This window comes from Grampus griseus, assembly GCF_964374135.1.
Source record: "Grampus griseus genome assembly, chromosome: 5".
NCBI lineage: Eukaryota > Metazoa > Chordata > Mammalia > Artiodactyla > Delphinidae > Grampus > Grampus griseus.
Genome location: NC_138998.1, coordinates 47,859,690 through 47,879,447, shown reverse-complemented (window position 1 = coordinate 47,879,447; position 19,758 = coordinate 47,859,690). Strand labels below are relative to the sequence as shown.

Below are 19,758 nucleotides of genomic sequence, written 5' to 3'. Positions count from 1 at the left end.
AGCTTTAAGTTTTATTGACCTTTGCTATTGTTTCCTTCATTTCTTTTTCATTTATTTCTAATCTGATCTTTATGATTTCTTTCCTTCTGCTAATTTTGGGGGTTTTTTTGTTCTTCTTTCTCTAATTGCTTTATGTGTACGGTTAGGTTGTTTATTTGTGATGTTTCCTGAGGTAGGATTGTATTGCTACTAACTTCCCTCTTAGAACTGCTTTTGCTGGATCCCGTAAGTTTTGGGTTGTCGTGTTTTCATTGTCATTTGTTTCTAGGTATTTTTTGATTTCCTCTTTGATTTCTTCAGTGATCTCTTAACCAAGAGATTTAGTAGTGTATTTAGTAGTGTATGGTTTAGCCTCCATGTGTTTGTATTTTTTACAGATTTTTTCCTGTAATTGACATCTAGTCTCATACTGTTGTGGTCAGAAAAGATACTTGATACAATTTCAGTTTTCTTAAATTTACCACAGCTTGGTTTGTGTCCCAGGATATGGTCTATCCTGGAGAATGTTCCATGAGTACTTGAGAAGAAAATGTATTCTGTTGTTTTTGATGGAATGTCCTATAAATATCAATTAAGTCCATCTTGTTTAATGTATCATTTAAAGCTTGTGTATCCTTACATTCATTTTCATTTTGGATGATCTGTCCATTGGTGAAAGTGGGGTGTTAAAGTCCCCTACTATGATTGTGTTACTGTCGATTTCCCCTTTTATGGCTGTTAGCATTTGCCTTATGTATTGAGGTGCTCTTATGTTGGGTGCATAAATATTTACAATTGTTATATCTTCTTCTTGGATCGATCCCTTGATCATTATGTAGTGTCCTTCTTTGTCTCTTGTAGTAGTCTTTATTTTAACGTCTATTTTATCTGATACGAGAACTGCTACTCCAGCTTTCTTTTGATTTCCATTTGCATGGTATATCTTTTTCCATCCCCTTACTTTCAGTCTGTATGTGTCCCTAGGTCTGATGTGGCTCTTTTGTAGACAGCATATATATGGGTCTTGTTTTGGTATCCATTCAGCCAGTCTGTGTCTTTTGGTTGGAGCATTTAATCCATTTACATTTAAGGCAGTTATCGATATGTATGTTCCTATTACCGTTTTCTTAATTGTTTTGGGTTTGTTATTATAGGTCTTTTCCTTCTCTTGTGTTTCCTGCCTAGAGAAGTTCCTTTAGCATTTGTTTTAAAGCTGGTTTGGTGGTGCTGAATTCTCTTAGCTTTTGCTTCTCTGTACAGGTTTTAATTTCTCCTTTGAATCTGAATAAGGTCCTTGCTGGATAGAGTATTCTTGGTTGTAGGTTTTTCCCTTTCATCGCTTTAAATGTGTCCTGCCACTCCCTTCTGGCTGTCAGAGTTTCTGCTGAAAGATCAGCTGTTAACCTTATGGGGATTCCCTTGTATGTTATTTGTTGTTTTTCCCTTGCTGCTTTTAATATTTTTTCTTTATAATTAATTTTTGATTAATATGTGTCTTGGCATGTTTCTCCTTGGGTTTATCCTGTATGGGACTCTCTGCGCTTCCTGGACTTGATTGGCTATTTCCTTCCCCATAATAGGGAAGTTTTCAACTATAATCTCATCAAATATTTTCTCAGTCCCTTTCTTTTTCTCTTCTTCTTCTGGGCCCCCCTATAATTCGAATGTTGGTGCATTTATTGTTGTCGTAGAGGTCTCTTAAGACTGTCCTCAATTCTTTTCATTCTTTTTTCTTTATTCTGCTCTGCAGTAGTTATTTCCACTGTTTTATCTTCCAGGTTACTTATCCGTTCTTCTGCCTCATTTATTCTGCCATTGATTTCCTTCTAGAGAATTTTTAATTTCATTTATTGTGTTGTTCATCATTGTTTCTTTGCTCTTTAGTTCTTGTAAGTCCTTGTTAAACGTTTCTTGTATTTTCTCCATTCTATTTCAAAGATTTTGGATCACCTTTACTATCATTACTCTGAATTCTCTTTCAGGTAGACTGCCTATTTCCTCTTCATCTTTTTGGTCTGGTGGGTTTTTTCCTTGCTCCTCCGTCTGCTGTGTGTTTCTCTGTCTTCTCATTTTGCTTAACTTACTGTGTTTGGGGTCTCCTTTTCACAGACTACATGTTCATAGTTCCCATTGTTTTTGGTGTCTGCCCTCAGTGGCTAAGATTGGTTTAGTGGGTTGTGTAGGCTTCCTGATGGAGAGGACTGGTGCCTGTGTTCTCGTGGATGAGGCTGGATATTGTCTTTCTGTTGGGCAGCACTGCATCTGGTGATGTGTTTTGGGGTGTCTGTGACCTTATTATGATTTTAGGCAGCCTCTCTGCTAATGGGTGGGGCTGTATTCCTGTCTTGCTAGTTGTTTGGCATAGGGTGTCAAGCAGTGTAGCTTGCTGGTCATTGAGTTGAGCTGGGTCTTAGCGTTGAGATGGAGATCTCTGGGAGAACTTTCACTGTGTGATATTACGTGGAGCCGGGAGGTCTCTGGTGGACCAGTGTCCTGAACTCAGCTCTCCCACCTCAGAGGCACAGGCCTGACCCCCAGCCACAGCACCAAGACCCTGTCAGCCGCATGGCTCAGGAGAAAATGGAGAAAGAAAGAAAGAGAAAGAAAGAAAGAAAGGGAGGGAGGGAGGGAGGGAGGAAAAAATAAAATAAAATAAAGGTATTAAAATAAAAATCTTTAAAAAATTATTAAAAATAAAAAACTAAAAAGTAATAGAAAGAAAGAAAAAAGAGAGCAACAAAACCAAAAAGCAAATCCACCAATGGTAACAAGCACTAAAAACTATACTAAAGAAAAAAGAAAGAAAGAATGGACAGACAGAACCCTAGGACACATGTTAAAAGCAAAGCTATACAAACAAAATCACACAAAGAAGCATACACATACACACTCACAAAAAGAGAAAAAGGGAAAAAAAATATGTATTTAAAAAAAAAGTAAGCGAGCAGCCAAATCAATAAACAAATCTACCAATGATAATAAACTCTAAATAGTAAACTAAGGTAAACATAAAATCAGAAACAAATTAGATGCAGAAAGCAAACCCCAAGTCTATAGCTGCTCCCAAAGTCTGCCACCTCAATTTTGGAATGATTCGTTGTCTATTCAGGTATTCCACAGATGCAGGGTACATCAAGTTGATTGTGGAGCTTTAATCTGCTGCTTCTGAGGCTGCTGGGAGAAATTTCCCTTTCTCTTCTTTGTTCGCACAGCTCCCGGGGCTCAGCTTTGGATTTGGCCCCACCTCTGCGTGTAGGTCGCCAGAGGGCGTCTGTTCCCGCTCAGACAGGACGGGGTTAAAGGAGCAGCTGATTAGGGGGCTCTGGCTCACTCAGGCCGGGGGGAGGAGGGGCACGGAGTGCGGGCGAGCCTGTGGCGGCAGAGGCCAGCGTGACGTTGCACCAGCTTGAGGCATGCCGTGTGTTCTCCCTGGGAAGTTGTCCCTGGATCACAGGACCTTGGCAGTGGCGGGCTGCACAGGCTGCCAGGAGGGGAGGTGTGGATAGTGACCTGTGCTCGCACACAGGCTTCTTGGTGGCGGCAGCAACAGCCTTAGCGTCTCATGCCCGACTGTGGGGTCCATCCTTATAGCTGCAGCTCGCGCCAGTCTCCGGAGCTTGTTTAGGTGGTGCTCTGAATCCCCTCTCTTCGTGCACCCTGAAACAATGGTCTCTTGCCTCTTAGGCACGTTTAGAGTTTTTCCCGGACTCCCTCCTGGCTAGCTGTGGTGCACTAACTCCCTTCAGGCTGTGTTCACTCAGCCAACCCCAGTCCTCTCCCTGGGATCTGGCCTCGGAAGCCAGTGCCTCGGCTCCCAGCCCCTACCTGCCCCGGTGGGTGAGCAGACAAGCCTCTTGGGCTGGTGAGTGCTGGTCGGCACTGATCCTCTGTGCGGAAATCTCTCCGCTTTGCCCTTTGCCCCTGATTCTGTGTTAGTGTGTGGAAACTTTTCCTCCTTCACAGCTCCCTTCTGGAGGTGCAGTTCCCGTCCCTATTCTTTTGTCTCTGTTTATTCTTTTTTTTTTTTTTTTTGCCCTACCCAGGTATGTGGGGAGTTTCTTGCCTTTTGGGAGGTCTGAGGTCTTCTGCCAGTGTTCAGTAGGTGTTCTGTAGGAGTTGTTCCACGTGTAGATGTATTTCTGGTGTATCTGTGGGGAGGAAGGTGATCTGTGCGTCTTACTCTTCCGTCATCTTGAAGGTCTCCTCCTCCACCTGCATACTTTTAACATTAGTTCCCTTTATTTTTTTTTAATGTATGTATGTATGTATGTATTTATTTTTGGCTGCATTGGATGTTCATTGCTGCGTGCGGGCTTTCTCTGGTTGCGGCGAGCAGGGGCTACTCTTCTTTGTGGTGCGTGGGCTTCTCATTGCGGTGGCTTCTCTTGTTGCAGAGCCCAGGCTCTCGGCGCACAGGCTTCAGTAGTTGTGGCACATGGGCTCAGTAGTTGTGGCTTGCAAGCTCTAGAGCACAGGCTCTGTAATTGTGGTACGTGGGCTTAGTTGCTCTGTGGCATGTGGGATCTTCCTGGACCAGGGCTTGAACCCATGTCCCCTGCATTGGCAGGCGGATTCTTAACCACTGTGCCACCAGGGGAGTCGAGTTCCCTTATCTTTAAAATGCATATGATAATGATCTATCCTGAGGAGATAATCCTACAAATAAAAAGCTTTGTGCATGAAAAATAAATCTTAAAAGTTATTGCAGGAAAAAAATATATTAAAGGTACTGGCTCATCAAAATTTATTACTGATTTTTTAAAAAACTTTTTAGCCTACCTGCCTAAACTAGGACCCTTGGTTCCATTTGACTGAGACTTTGAAGCATCCATACTGCTCATGGACTGCAGTATAAAGCATTTATGTTCAGGTTGCCTAACCTTTTCTCAAGGAATAAAGCCCTTAATGAATGGATCTGATCAGTCGTACAAGTAAATTATCACAGATACCATTCGTTTCAAGAGATTTTTAAACTAAGTTGTTTTTGAAAATCTTTTAAAAGATTATTTTATTTTGTTCTGTCTGTCTTTTAAAGGTGAGTCGTTCATCTCTGCTGATTGAACAGCCTGTGAAAAAAAGGCCTATTTTGGATAATCAGGTGATAAATTCCGTGTGTGTTCAGCCAGAGCTACAGAATAATGCAAAGCATGCAGATAATTCATCTGACACGGAGATGGAAGACATGATTGCTGAAGGTTTGTGGATTTTTCTTTAAGATGCCCTTTAACTTTGACTTTGATTGTTTGAAATAAGACATGGATATTTATTCCACACAGATTTTCACTTGGAAGTATTTACTTTTTTTCTCATATAATGTATTATTTGACTAAAATAGTGGGAAAGCTAATCAGACTCTTAATGGTCATATAATTAAAATAGCAAGATTGGTGTTAATCTGTATACTATCAGTTGGACATTTGAAGGAGTGTGGTTGGGAAAAGCTCCATTATATATGAAACTAATTCAGAATTTTAGGATCAAAACAACCAATTCTCTTTCTTAAGCAGACTTAAGTAAATGACTGTTTTACTGAGTTTGCTTAAAAATTTAGAGCTTCTGGGTTGTTTGGTTTTAGACTTTATGTATTCAGATGTTTGATATCAGGTGGCTATTACAGTTGTGTTAAGGACGTAGTCTTCAATCAAAAGGCGATTAAGTTTGTTCATAGAGGAAAATATCACTAAATCTTCTCAGTGTCAAAGAATTTTTTTTATAGACCTTATTCTAATAGTGAATATTCCATAAAAGTCAAGTGGTAATGCAAAGTGACTTCAGGAAAACAAACACAAATAAATGCAAAAATGATATATTTTACTTTTTATTGATTCTGATCATGGCTCTGCAGTTGATACCATTCAGTTTAATTAAATAGCATTTAATATAGTCAGAGCTCTGTAATAGTGAATTAATTAATATCTGTGTCTAAGTAATCCTCAATATATTAATATATTTCATCTAAAATTAATTTATTCATTTTGTAAATATTTATTTAGCATATATTATGTGCCTGTACTTTGCTAAAATTAAGTAAAAGAGCATGCTGGTAAGCAAAATAGATACTGACTTGGCTCACAGTTTTCCTAATTCTTAAGAGGAAGGCACCTCTGTCATTGTGGTAATTTATGAACTGTTGCAAAGTATTTATCACTGTTTTACTTCTTATTTGAATAGCGAAGAGTATGATAGTAGTATAAAATTTTTTTACTGCTAACTTACGTTGAGTTCAATTTGATTTTTTTTTCATTTAAAAGAATGTTAAACATGAAAATTTTCAAACATACATACAATTAGAGAGAACTGTATAATGAATCCCAACTCACCCAGATGCAACATTACCCAATTTTAAACATTATTTTGCCACACCAGCTTCATCCATCCCTTTTGGTTTTTTCTCCCTATGTTCCCCCCTTATCTCTTTCTCTGTTGCTTTTTCTCTTTCCCTTTTCTCCCTTTATTCCTCTGTTTAAAAAAAGATCATGGTTCTTACTGTATTTTGCTAGTACATGCTTCAGTGTGCATCTATAAAAAGTGTACATTTTAATGCTGTGTCACACAAAACAACATTAATAACTGTTTGGTGTCATCTAGTACCTGGTCCATATTCAGATTTCCTCAGTTGTATAATTGCTTAAATTGTATAAATGTTCTTTTATAGTTATTTTGTTCAAGTCAGGATCCAAACAATGTCTACATTTTGCCCTTTGTTGTTATGAATTTAATTTCATTTAATTCCTAAATACTTGCTTTTAGTTATGCATACTATTTATTTGAGAAAATTTTTCATTTGAGATAAAGAGTAGTAAAGATGAATGTGCAGGGTTTTTTTTTTTTTTCTTGTCTATAGAATAAGTGTATAAACAAAAGTTTTCTAGGCTAATAAGCATATGTAATGTGCTCTCTTATGTGCACATACTGGAGAAAAATGGAAAACTGCTTAGGAAGCTTCATAGCGTATTTTGTGATGCTCATGGTTTATAATACAATTAAAACATATGCTGGACTATGCTGGAACCTAGAGGAGCTTTTGATCTAGTAGGAAGTAGCAATCTCCACAACAGAAAGACAACTAAGGAGCAACATATGGTAGGTATTAAATGAATTATTATAGACAGTAAGAACTTGGCACCTTAAAACTGGGTGAGATTATTGCCAGTTTGGTGAGTTTTCTGTAGAGATGGGATTTGACCTGGGTCTTGGCTGGTAAAGCATAGATTGAAGATAACAGGAATAACCTTTCAGGTTAGCATACCATGAATAAACGCACAAAAGATGTGCAAGTGCTAGGTAACTTCAGGAGGGGGCAGTGAAGAGTAGACAGTTGGGTTAGAGAAGTAGTGGGTAGTAAGGCAGTCAGATTCTAGCATACTTTGATATTCGACTATGGAGTTAGGAGTTATCTTGCTGTCAAGAGGATGGTTACTGAAGATTTTTTAGGCGGATGACACAAAAAAGAGTGTTTTTGGAAACTCTGCTGGTCACAGGTAGGAGCAGTGTAGAGGTTTGGCATGTAATTGATACCTGTAGTCATGGTGGGAAGAGGAAGACAAGGCAAAGGGTAGTTTTAAAGGACAAGATACCAGAGTAAGGAAAAGGGAGATTTAAAGATGATTAATCTATGCAATGAATAATAAATAAGCCGTAGAGATCTAATGCATGGTATAATGAGTATAGACAACAATATTATGCTATAATCATCAACCTTGCTAAGAGACTTAAACTTAATTATCCCAGTGACTAAAATGATAGGATAAAAATGTAATGTGATAGAAGTGCTCAATATTGCTACAAAGGCAGTCATATTATAATATATAAATGTATCAAGTTAATGTATTTTACACCTTAAATTTACACAGTTTTATGTTAACTATATTCAGTTAAAGAAAGATTAATCTATTTCATAGTAGAGATATATTTACTGAAAATGTGTCAAATTTTAAAATACTTCATGATTTCCCAAGGTAATTTTATAAAGTGTTTCTGTTACTGTATACTTCGGTGTTTATGGGAAGTATTACAGGGTGAAATGGTGAGGTCACTTATTTAGTGGCTTTGGTTGTAGTAGTATATACAGTTTAATTCAGTATGAAAAACAATGTAAGGATTATTCTTTTTTTAAAGGATAAACTATGTCTCTATTTGGACTGGTTCTATAACCAGAATCTCCAACCAAAATGTGATTTACCAAAATATCTTATGTCTTCCCTGGTAAATCATTACACTGATCATGGTTTCTATCTCATTGCCTCTCTTTGCTGCTGATCATCACATGATCTCAAGTCTTCAGGAAAATTGAAAAGTAACTCCTCCTTGCACAGAAAAATTGGGGATCTCTATTAGTTAGGATATGTGTTTGGCCACTCCATTAGAGACCCAGAATAATACCTGATGAAATAAAGTTTAATATTCTCTGACATAGTCTAAAGGTAAGCAGTGCAGGGCTCCATTGTGTTGGGCAGCTAAGCTGTCAGTGGCTCTGCCATCCCTAGAACGTTGCTCACATTTCCAAGATAGCTAATCTTCATGATCACATTCTAATTGTAAGATGGGAGAAAGGGCACTACCTGGAATTTGGTCAGAAACTGGCCACACATGGGGCAGAAACTGTACTTTTTATTCTCAGTGGCCATATGCCTAGCTAAATACTAGGATTTTGTTACTGTGGGAGAACAGTGAAGACTGGATAGTAGGGAAGTGCCAGCTGTCTCTGCCATAGAATCCCATCTTTATTAGCTAAAGCAATAGTTTTTTAAACTTACTTGGCTCTGTAATTTTTTATTTACAAATGTGAAAAAGTAGCCTTGGTAACATTACCAGATTTGTTGAAGTTTTGACCAGATATTAGAACTGGACTTTTTTGAATCTGTTAATATTCCTCTCTTCTTTATGAGAAGTAAAACTGATGTTCTATTTTTGTCAGGTTGTTAACCCTTAGACTATACCTGTTTGGGATCTCCCCTCTCTCACCAGCAAAAACATTTCCTTCTCCTTCATAAGGTATTCTAACCTGTTAATCAAGTGTTGCATATTATTATGTTAATTAATACAAACTTTTGAAATAAAGCTTTCAGTATAAGTCAAAACGGAACTAGTTGACAGATGGGCTCTTTGGGGCTGGATTGGTGGCAGTCGTGGTCGAATGAGAGGTTCTGTCTCCGGTACAGGCTTATCAAGGTCAGATCTGGTTACAAGCATGACAGCGTAAAAGCAATACTCCTGGAAGTATGACACTAGGTCCCAGGGATGTGGTGAGGGGCACAACTGTGTGAAAGCCATCTCTAGGTCATTGGAAGGAGCAGTTTTTACTTTACTTGCTTTGAGACTCTTTTGTTCCTCATTGCTACTAAATAGATGAGTTTTGTTTATGAAGACAGTCTTGAGAATTTCCTTGAGATGATCACTTGCTAGTTTATGATTTGATTGGTCATGACAGTGTATTTGGATGTCCCTTGGAACTTCAAATATTTCACAGTGTGTTTTTTAGTTCTTGCTGCCTTCACTTAATTTAGCACTTTGCTTCTCCAGTAACACTGGGATAATGTGATGCTTGAATGTACTGAGTACATGTCATCCATGTCTACATTTCAGAGCCCCTTTCTTCATCTTAACAAGTCTTGCTTAAATGAATAACATAGAAAAGCACATATGGAGCTCATAGCTAAAAGCTTTAGTTAGTGGAGTTCTTTTTTTGTATATTTTATGTGACTCGGCATAGGAATCATGATGATGCATGAAAATGGCAAAATATGGTGGATTTAAGAATTTAACAGTTTTCATTGAAGTATTTCTTAAGCACTTATTACAGGTCTTAGTACTCTTAGTTCTTATGTGGAAAATAGGAAATGGAACTGTCACTTTTTTATGCCTGCTACCTATTGGGCATTCATGTAATCTTCACTGCAATTCTTCAGGAAGGGTATTTTAAACTCCAATTTACAGATGAGAAAACTGTGGGTCCTGAAGATTAAGTTGCTTACTTACAGGTGACTGCTGCTGCTGAATACTTGAGGATTTAGGTGGGAAGTTTCTTTGGGTCCTGTGGTATGACTTGAAAGTTATGGATATAGAGGTGGAGGGAAGGACATTCTCATTTAACAGAGAAGCACCCTGACAAAAAGGAGCAGAGGTTAGAAGTTACAAAACCAATGGTGATTTTGAAGGTAAATGTAAATTACTTTGTTTTAATATGATAAAACTAAAAGGGACTGTTTTATAATTACATAAATACATCTTTATATATTCTGTTGTACATTGCAGATCTTTGAGAGTGTTAACTGTTTTAAATGCTCCTCTGAAATCAGACATCAAAATTTTACCTTCTTTTTGGATTCATCCTCATTTTTTCCAGTTAGAAGTGTGTTCTTTGCTATATATATTGTACATAGCACAATGTATCAAAATTCATATACTACCTGATGCTTTTTGAAAGGTAGTGACGTTGTTTTATTTTGCACATTTTAGGTAGGTTGGATTCTTAGCAAAATGAACCTTTAAAAATGTATTGCTTATTTATATAGAGAAAACTCCATAAAATATTTTTATGCAGGAGCAAGAGGGAATTGGTGGAAGTGGTTGTTTTGGGGGGCTTTGCCTTGCCAAAGTGGCTATGGATTGAAAAGTTAAAAGACCATTCCTTTTAAGTTTCCTGGAGGGTCTGAACTCTAGCAGCATCCAACCAATGTAGAAGCTAAAAGAAAATTTGCCACTATTAAAGTTTTGGAAGTTTTTTCTTTGTTTTCTTCTTTTTAGAGGCATTAGAAGAAATGGACAGTGAGTTGCTCAAGTGTGAATTCTGTGGAAAGATGGGGTATGCTAATGAATTTCTGCGGTCAAAACGATTCTGCACTATGTCGTGTGCCAAAAGGTATTTCTGTTCTCTTGAATTTCCTAGAGCACAAGCCAACAACTGCTGTAACAAAATCAAAAAACTTGTAGAGTTTACCATTAGTCAAAACTAGATATTATAGAGGAATGATATCAAATAGGCATTATTTGGAGCTACTTTGCTATTTAGTTGTTAACTTTTGCTCCGTGAAAACTGCATATTCATAACACATACAGCATAATCTAATATTGAAGTGGCAATCTTCTGGTGGTAAGAATATGCTTAGGAGAACCCCTCCTGTGAATAGACTACTGGTCCTTAAGGTGTCAAAACAATATTTGTTTTATCAATATTGAAATACCTGGATTTACTTTGTTATATTTTTAAATGTTTCATTTCTTTTAACCATATCCTGTTTATTTTAGGTTTCTAAGTGGGACAGCTATAGCATAAGTTCTCCACATTGTTATATTATCTGACAACAAAATGGCCTGTCTTCTAAACCTGCATTTTCAATAGTAATGTTATAGGTGAATAGTATTACTATCAAAATTTTTAGTACCTTCATTGATCTAGTCGCAAGTTTAGTTTACATTAAAGAACACCCCTCTAATTCTGATTATAAATCCTAATTATAGGTATTTCCCACCAAAGGTGAAGTGCACAGATTGATTATTTTGAAATTTGTTTTCTATTCCAAAAGTTATTATTCTCTCAAAGAATTTAAGAACTTAAAGATTCATCCAGGGAATTTCTTGCTTGAATACATTATTTAGTATGGTGCCCCAAAAATATACTTAGTAAAACTTAAGTTAAATAACTAGTAGAAGTATTTTCCTCTAAAAATGAGTTACTGGTTTTTCAATTGTCAATCTGTTATTCAGATATTCTTTCATGTTATTGATAGTCCTAATCAAATTATGTAACTCCTATTTTAACTTAGGAGTTTTTCCAGTTTGCATGTACTACAAGAAAGAATAGTGGCTCTCTGATTCTAAGGGATTAAAAACTGAGGGAGAAGGATTGCCTTTCAGAATATCTTAAACTTCTTGACTATTTAGAAATATTTCAGGACATTTAACACACTACGATCACTCTTCTCCCAGAGGTGATTGCTCAGTTGTCCTGTTATTATACCTTTAGGCGAAGCTCTTTAGAGGTTTAGGGGTCCTGAAAATGCAGACGAGAGAAGAGCAAGGAGGAGAGGATAAATTAGGTCTCACCTGAGAACTGCAGTTTACATGTCTGCCTAGCTATCTGTCTAAGATATCTAAATATTTAGGGACTAAATAGCAAGTGTAAAGTTAGTCTCTCTTCTCTGTTCTGTAGTCAGCTAGGAAAGAAGTTTTGTCAGTTGATGTGAATGGAAATCAGAAACCTTTAGAGCTGAGTCCACAGATAGGCATAATGAACACAGGAGGAGCTTGTTGAATTGTTTTAGAGTAAAATGAAGTGACCATCAGGACACTTTTCTTTTTTATAGTTTTAGTGGAAAAATAGCCTATTCACTCTCATAGTAGTCCTTCTACCTCCTGATATTTTCATAAAACATAGGTGAGGAAATTCTTGTCATTTCCCTGAAAAATCATCTTAGAGCAAAAGAGTTTTGAAAATAAGAAATTACAATGGCAGTTTTATGTGTAAAAAAAGAGGAACTGTGTATATTTTTCTTAGCCTTTGTGTAGCTTTTCAGAAATTTGTATCTTAGATCATCTCTTTTCACTCTTCTTTCTAGGGAAGGGGTTGGCAAACTATGCCCAGGCTGAGTCCTTTTTGGAGCCTATTTTTATATGGTTCCTGAACTAAGGATAGTATTTAAATTTTTAGGTGGTTGAAAAAGAATCAAAAGAATAACGTTTTGTGACACCTGAAAATTACATAAAATTCAAATTTAAATGTTATTAAATAAAGTTTTATTGGAACACATCCATGCTCATTCTTTTTTTTTTTTAATATATTTATTTATTTATTTTTGGCTGCGTTGGGTCTTTGTTGCTGCTCACAGGCTTCCTCTAGTTGCGAGAGCGGGGGCTGCTTTTCATTGCGGTGCGTGGGCTTCTCATTGCGGTGGCTTCTCTTTGTTGCAGAGCACAGACTCTAGGCGTGCAGGTTTCAGTAGTTGTGGCGTGCAGGCTCAGTAATTGTGGCTCGTGGGCTCTAGAGCGCAGGTTCAGCAGTTGTGGCGCATGGGCCTAGTTGCTCCATGGCATGTGGGATCTTCCCAGACCAGGGCTTGAACCTGTGTCCCCTGCATTGGCAGGCGGATTCTCAACCACTGTGCCACCAGGGAAGTCCCCATGCTCATTCATTATTGTCTTTGGCTGCTTTCATGTTACAGTTGCAGAGTTGAGTAGTTGTGCCAGAAACTTGTGTGGCTTACAAAGCCTAAAATATTTAATATCTGGCCCTTTATAGAAGAAGTTTGCCAGCACCTGTTCTAGGGTGTTGGAACTAAGTAAATGGCATAGGACTCTTATAAGCTGTCATCATGCTTTACAAAGGTCTACATTAAAAAATTTTAGAGTGCTCACTTCGACAGCACATATTCTAAAATTGGAATGCTACAGAGAAGATTAGCATGGCCCCTGCACAAAGATGATAGGCAAATACATAAAGTGTTCCATATATTAAATATATATATGTTAAAAATGTATATTTAAAAATATTAGACAGTAATCTTTCAGCCAATTTTAAAGAATTATATATATTTGAATTTCCTGAATTCCTGAGACCCATGAATTCCTTGTGGAACTTTGAAATCTCAACTTTACCTTTTCATTCCTTGATTTTAGTTATATTTGAAAAATATTTTACTAGCCATTTGAGATTTCCCCCTCTCTACTATATTAACCTCTTTTTATTAATCTCTTCAGAAATGATTACCTGGAAAAATAACAATTTGAATGTTTAAATAATTAATTCATAATTTATTTTCTCCTGGAATCTTGAATTATTTTGCAGCTAGAAAAATGAGTTATCCTCTGTATTTTGCAGAGAGTTTCTATCACGCTGTTATTAGGAGAAAATATCAATACCTTGTTATAGGTGTCCAGTATTATATTGAAAGCTATATTATGATGTAAAACGAGGCCACTTTTTTTTTTTTTTTTTTACTGTTAGCATAAGTAAATCTATTGAACACTATGGTTTACTTTCTGAGGTATTACAGACCATAATGAAATAAATGGCACTTACTGATTCACAACTGCACTTTAAGGTCATAATTAGTTACTAAATGGAGTGTCCCATACATCATTTAATTTTTTTCTTACTTGAATTTCTTAGGTACAATGTTAGCTGTTCTAAAAAATTTGCACTTAGTCGTTGGAATCGTAAGCCTGATAATCAAAGTCTTGGGCATCGTGGCCGTCGTCCAAGTGGCCCTGATGGGGCAGCAAGAGAACATATCCTTAGGCAGGTCTGTAGAAACTTTGATTCAATGTACAATACCCTTTTCAGAAATACAAGGAAAGTGCAATGCTGTATTTTACCTGTACTACATTTTCCAGCTTCCAATTACTTATCCATCTGCAGAAGAAGACTTGGCTTCTCATGAAGATTCTGTGCCATCTGCTATGACAACACGCCTGCGCAGGCAGAGTGAGCGGGAAAGAGAGCGTGAGCTTCGGGATGTGAGAATGAGGAAAATGCCTGAGAACAGTGACTTGCTACCAGTTGCACAAACGGAGCCATCTGTATGGACAGTTGATGACGTCTGGGCCTTCATCCATTCTTTGCCTGGTATGTGATTCACCACTTTGGCCTTCATATTTGTCTTGTGCACACACAGAGGAATGACATTAGATCCATCCACACCTATTGCACAAAAGGGTTAGAGAAGTTCTATGTATATGTACTCATTAAATGGCATTTGGTATTGAAATGTGATCTGTCTCCTCTTGCTTATTCCCTCAGCACAACTGGGTATTTTCTCATACCCCCCCAAGTCGATAAAAACTGACTAGTCCTGCTTCTGCTGTGACACCTCAGCCGGTGAAGAGATTAAAGGTGCTCTCTTCTCTTCAGTCTGATTTCTCTCGAGAGGTCAGTAGAGAGATTGAGTCAGACACTTCTTCCCTTCTGCTCTTCCAGTTTTCTATTCTATTTCCTCCTTATTTCCTAATTTAACCTTTTTTAAATGAAGTAAGAGAGACTATAATTTTTTTTTTTTTTACTTTTTTGAAAGCTAATCAGCACCTTTTATAATATAAAAGTTTGGCTTCTTTAAAAAAAGAAAAACAAGCTGTTTCTTTTAAAGGAGGCTGCATTCTTTGATTCTTTGCAGTAAATAGACATCAAGAATACTTCTGAAATTAAGTAGACAACTGAAATTCAGTTATGATATTCCATTCCAGTAGGGTTACTTTCTTATTTATGTTTTCTGCTCTCTCATTTGGTACTCCTTCCATCAGCTTAAGTCATTATGTTCTTTATCTTTTTTCTTTACTACAACAATAATCTTTTATTTCCACTTTCTCTAAGGGGCTGGCTACTAAAGACAGCTGCACCTTTGCTTATCATGAGACCCACACTGCTATATATGTTAAGACAATATATTTTAAATCAGCAAACCTTTATCATTCACTTTGACATTATGAATATAGAAAATAAGGTTTTAAAAATATTTGTTCCATTTTGGTTTTTCAGTGAATCTATCATATCTCTTGACACAAGCTTTCCAGAAAAATACATCCCCTTTGAACTTGTCTACAGACTTATTAAAATTAATCCAGCTATTTTTGCTAATTAATCTTTCTGTGAAGGTGACCACTGTCTCAGAAGCAAACTTACAGCTAAAGTGTTGGGAGTTCCCTGGTGACCTAGACGTTAGGATTCATCGCTTTCACTGCAGTGGCCCAGGTTCAATCCCTTGTTGGGGAATCATCCCACATGCCGTGTGGTGCGGCCAAAATACAAAAAATAATAATAATAAAAATTAAAATAAATTAATTAAATAAAGTGTTGTATGAGTGAAGAAAGTATATTCAGAAGTATTCTGCTTTTTAAAAAATTCCTGGCTTGTGATGGGTTGTCTTAATGAACTTCCGATTTTATGGTGGTACAAAACGATACACATTCAATAGAAACTGTGCTTTAGTTTTGAATTTTGATCTTTTGCTGGTGATATGAAGCACAGTACTCTCTCCTCAGGTTGGGTAGGGCAGCTCCCAGTCAGCCACGCTGTCACGAGGGTAAATAGCTGATAGAACCATTCTGTACCCACGCAACTCTGGTTTTCGCTTTCAGCACAGTATTCAATAAATTACTTGAGACATTTAACACTTTATTATAAAATAGACTTTGTGTTAGAAAATTTTGCCCAACTTACAGTAGGCTAATGTAAGTGTTCTGAGGACGTTTAAGGTAGGCTAGGCTAAACTATGATGTTCAGAAGGTTAGGTGTATTAAATGCATTTTCGACTTGATGTTTTCAACTTACGATGGGTTTGTCAGGATGTAAGTTGAGGAAGATATATGTACAGAACTCTGAAATTTTATTAAATTATTGTTTCAATAGCTTGTTTTAGAAATGTTAAATAAGTTTTTCTTTTTTTTTTAAACAAGGTATGGTCACTTTTAAGAAAGATGAAATTGTTTAAAGAAGGGATACATTTTTCATGGGAAGAGTTTTAAGCATGCATCTAGGAAAACTTAGGTGTGATTTAAGTGCTGACCATGTGGGTTTAGAATCTGCTTTAAAAAGCTGACATATTAGAGAATGGTGAGTCTTCACTGGGTGTGGTTTTAATACTCAGTGCAAAAAATTTTAAGTTTTATACCAGTCTAGATATCTTGAGAATTAACATTGGAATTGACACTAATCCCTGAGGCTGGACTTTGATTCTGTCATCTTCAGACATAGTCTTCCAAATGGAGTACATGAGCTGTCAGCCTGATTTCTCATTAGGGGGAAAATATTTCTTTTACTTTGGGGAGGAGGAAAGTAGTTGGCCACATAATTAACAAATAATAGATACTGCTGATTCTTCTATGACTTCATATGCTTTTTTTTTTTAGGACTAGTTTTCTAATTTTCCCCAGCATCCATTTGCCATGAGACTACTCTTGGCTGCTTTATTAGAACAAAGGCTAACTCCTTTGTCTTACTCTTGCTTCATTTGAATTGAAAAAAATTATTTCTTATAACTTGAGATGCTTGTCTTATTGAGTTCATCAAGACACTTAATTTTGTTGCTGATTGTTTAGAAAACATTATATATAAAGCAGACTGCTTTATAATTTAGGATTGCTTGGTACTGTTTAAGAGTTTGCTGAATATAACTCTGCTTTTCTTTTACCTGATTAAATGGGAGTATTTCTAAACTGCTTTGACAGGCTAAATAACAAGCTTATTTGTGTGATCAGTTAACATCTTCTTTCTCAAAGTTTTTCTCTGAATAATGCCTGTAGCTTAAGGTAAATCTCAGCCAGAAAGCCGTTATCTTTATTTCTCTATGTTCCTCTGGCCTTTGTAAACTTCCTTTTGCGCCGCTTTCAGCTCATTCAGGGCTGGATTTTTTTTTTTTTTCCCTGAGCTTTTCTCATGGAGTGAACAAACTTGTAAATTTTGTAATCTCTTGTATTTTGTTTCTTTCCAGTTGAGGCTAGGTTTCCCTCTTTCATCAGGGCACCTATATTTATTCCTAACGTTTTCTCTTCTCATCGTATAATGTCATCTTGTGAACCATCTTGGTGGGACCATGTTAGAGCTGGTATGCAGACCAGTCTCAGAGCTGTTACCGAGTGAAAAATTATTTTCTTCAAAATTTTTGTACATTAAAAAGTTCTCTATAGGAACGGTTCTTTTTATTCTCAGTTTACTGCAGTTATCTTCCTTAACTCTTCCTTGATACAGTGAACTGCCTTTTGCAAAGATCACTTTAGTCTGTATTTGTTGATCTGTGAATCTGCAGTAGATTTGGTTTCCCTGAAGGCATATAAAGTAGGTATTGTCTAAAAACATATGACGGTTTACTGGTTTTCATAATACTGATATTGGGACTTTCTAATTCTGTAGTATTGAGTGCAGGTAATATCTTTTCATCATCCTTACTGATGTTAGTTTTGGGGTGGGGTGTTTTGTTTTAGGTTTAGCTGGAAAAGTGACTGGACATTTGTAAGGTTCATTTGAGACCCATGTCCATGTGCAGAGGTCCATGCCCATTCTGATGTCTGCTTGTGGTGATGTAAAGCCAGCTGAGCTGACTGGTTGCTGCAGTTGGGATATGTTCTGTAATGTTCCTGGGGCGCCAGCTGTTTTACAGAAGTAGATTCTAAATATGTCAGAAATTGATAGAACTATAGCTCAGTATACCTTGAGCATCTAGGTTTTTTTAAAAAATTCATCTTTCTCTAATATGTTTCAGGAAAGCGTATTTGCTTCTGCCTTTTTTTTCCATTTTTCTTTTTTAAGTCACTTTATTTTTTCATTTCTATACTAATGTATGGTATAAATACACTTTTTGTGGTTTGCTTAAGAAAGTTGTGATCTAAAATTCTGAAGCTAATTCATTCCTGTTTGATCATGCTGTTTCCCAACTTTTTGTTCTGTATTATTTTGCTGATACATTTACTGTCTGTCTACAAGAAGACATTTGAAGAGCGCTCTGATAATCCCGAGGAACAAGCACATGCTATGAATTTCTTCATGGAGAACTCCTTGTTTCTATTCCCAAATGTAGCTCTTATGGTCCTCATTACTTCTCATTGCTTCTGTTTTCTGAATCTAAGTAAGTCCTACGCTATCTTTCTCTCTCTTCTTTTCTTTCCTGTGTTCTTGTAAGACTGAAGAGAGAAGAACATTTAGTTCTTTCATAAAAAGAAGGATGAAGTCACAACTAGATGCAAGATTAGTCAGTTTTGTCTGCCCAGTTTTGAGAGCTACCTCTGGGAAAAGAAAAGGGGCTTTTCTATGGTGAGTAATCCCATTTTAACTATATAGTTTCTTTTATATGGTAAGTGGCCAAAAGCATAAAAATTTTGCATAGGGTACTTTTGAAATGTCAGTTTTTAAAAATCTGAGAAATTATTAAAATAGAGAAATTGAAAAGCTGTTTGCTATATAGGAAATAGGAAGGATACAACCAACAGAGAAGATGGAAAAGAAATAACCAAGAGAAAAGCTGGCCACACAGCTGAATACAGAAAAAAAAGTTTGTGTTACTCTTACAGATGGCTCCTTTTTAGAAGATTCTGGTTTTGTTCATTATTCATTCAGTCAGTCCTTCCCTTATCCAAAAATATATGTATTTAGCACCTACAATGTTTTGTGCTTGGTGCTGGGGTTATAGGGATGACATCATCCTCTTATATAAACAAGAGGATGATACATTTGCAGTAGAAAGAATAATCATTCCAGCAAAGTTGTATCCAAAGGTATAATGTAACCATTTCCATTATCTTTTTCTTTGTGTTCTCCCTTAGAATGCTGATTTGAATAGAAAAGAAAGACTTTAAGCTGTTAGTTTTTATTCTTAAATTCACTTTTATAATTTTGTCTTTTATAAGGAAGCTTCCATATTTTTGCATTGTCTCCTCTCATGGTTCGTTAATTCATTACCTTCCCTGCTGGTTTCTTTACCCTTAGTGGGGAAGTTTATTAGCCTGGCTGTGCAAAATTTGGTAGATAATAGAAACGTTTGAGGTTCAAGTAGAGTGCTCACGTTGTTACTTGCTTTAAAGCACTTGGTTTACACAGAGAGGTAAAATATTGGTTATTTGTCAAGAGATTAGCCAGCAAGCTCAAAATTTCAATGAGAATTTATGTTTTCTTATCAGAAGTGGAGATTAGTCCAGTGATATTAAGATTTGAAGTTGAAATTACAAGTTGATCGTTGTAATACATTTCAGCAATAGATTGATACTATAATTTTGATGGATTGGTTCTGTCCTGAGTGAATAATAAAAATGTTTTGGATATGCCTGGCACATTGAAGGCTGTAAATCAGAATAAAGAT

At 36.6% G+C, this 19,758-nt stretch overlaps 1 protein-coding gene across 2 annotated transcripts in view; it reads left to right on the top strand.

The window, feature by feature from the left end:
• Positions 1-19,758, top strand: part of PHC3 (polyhomeotic homolog 3) — an 85,350-nt gene that overhangs the window by 56,192 nt on the left and 9,400 nt on the right. For both annotated transcript variants that reach the window (XM_082655199.1, XM_082655198.1), the window contains 4 exons: positions 5,015-5,174; positions 10,726-10,840; positions 14,087-14,219; positions 14,311-14,542. In XM_082655199.1, the coding sequence (XP_082511325.1) occupies positions 5,015-5,174; positions 10,726-10,840; positions 14,087-14,219; positions 14,311-14,542 (640 nt within the window). The remainder of the gene's footprint in view (positions 1-5,014; positions 5,175-10,725; positions 10,841-14,086; positions 14,220-14,310; positions 14,543-19,758) is intronic.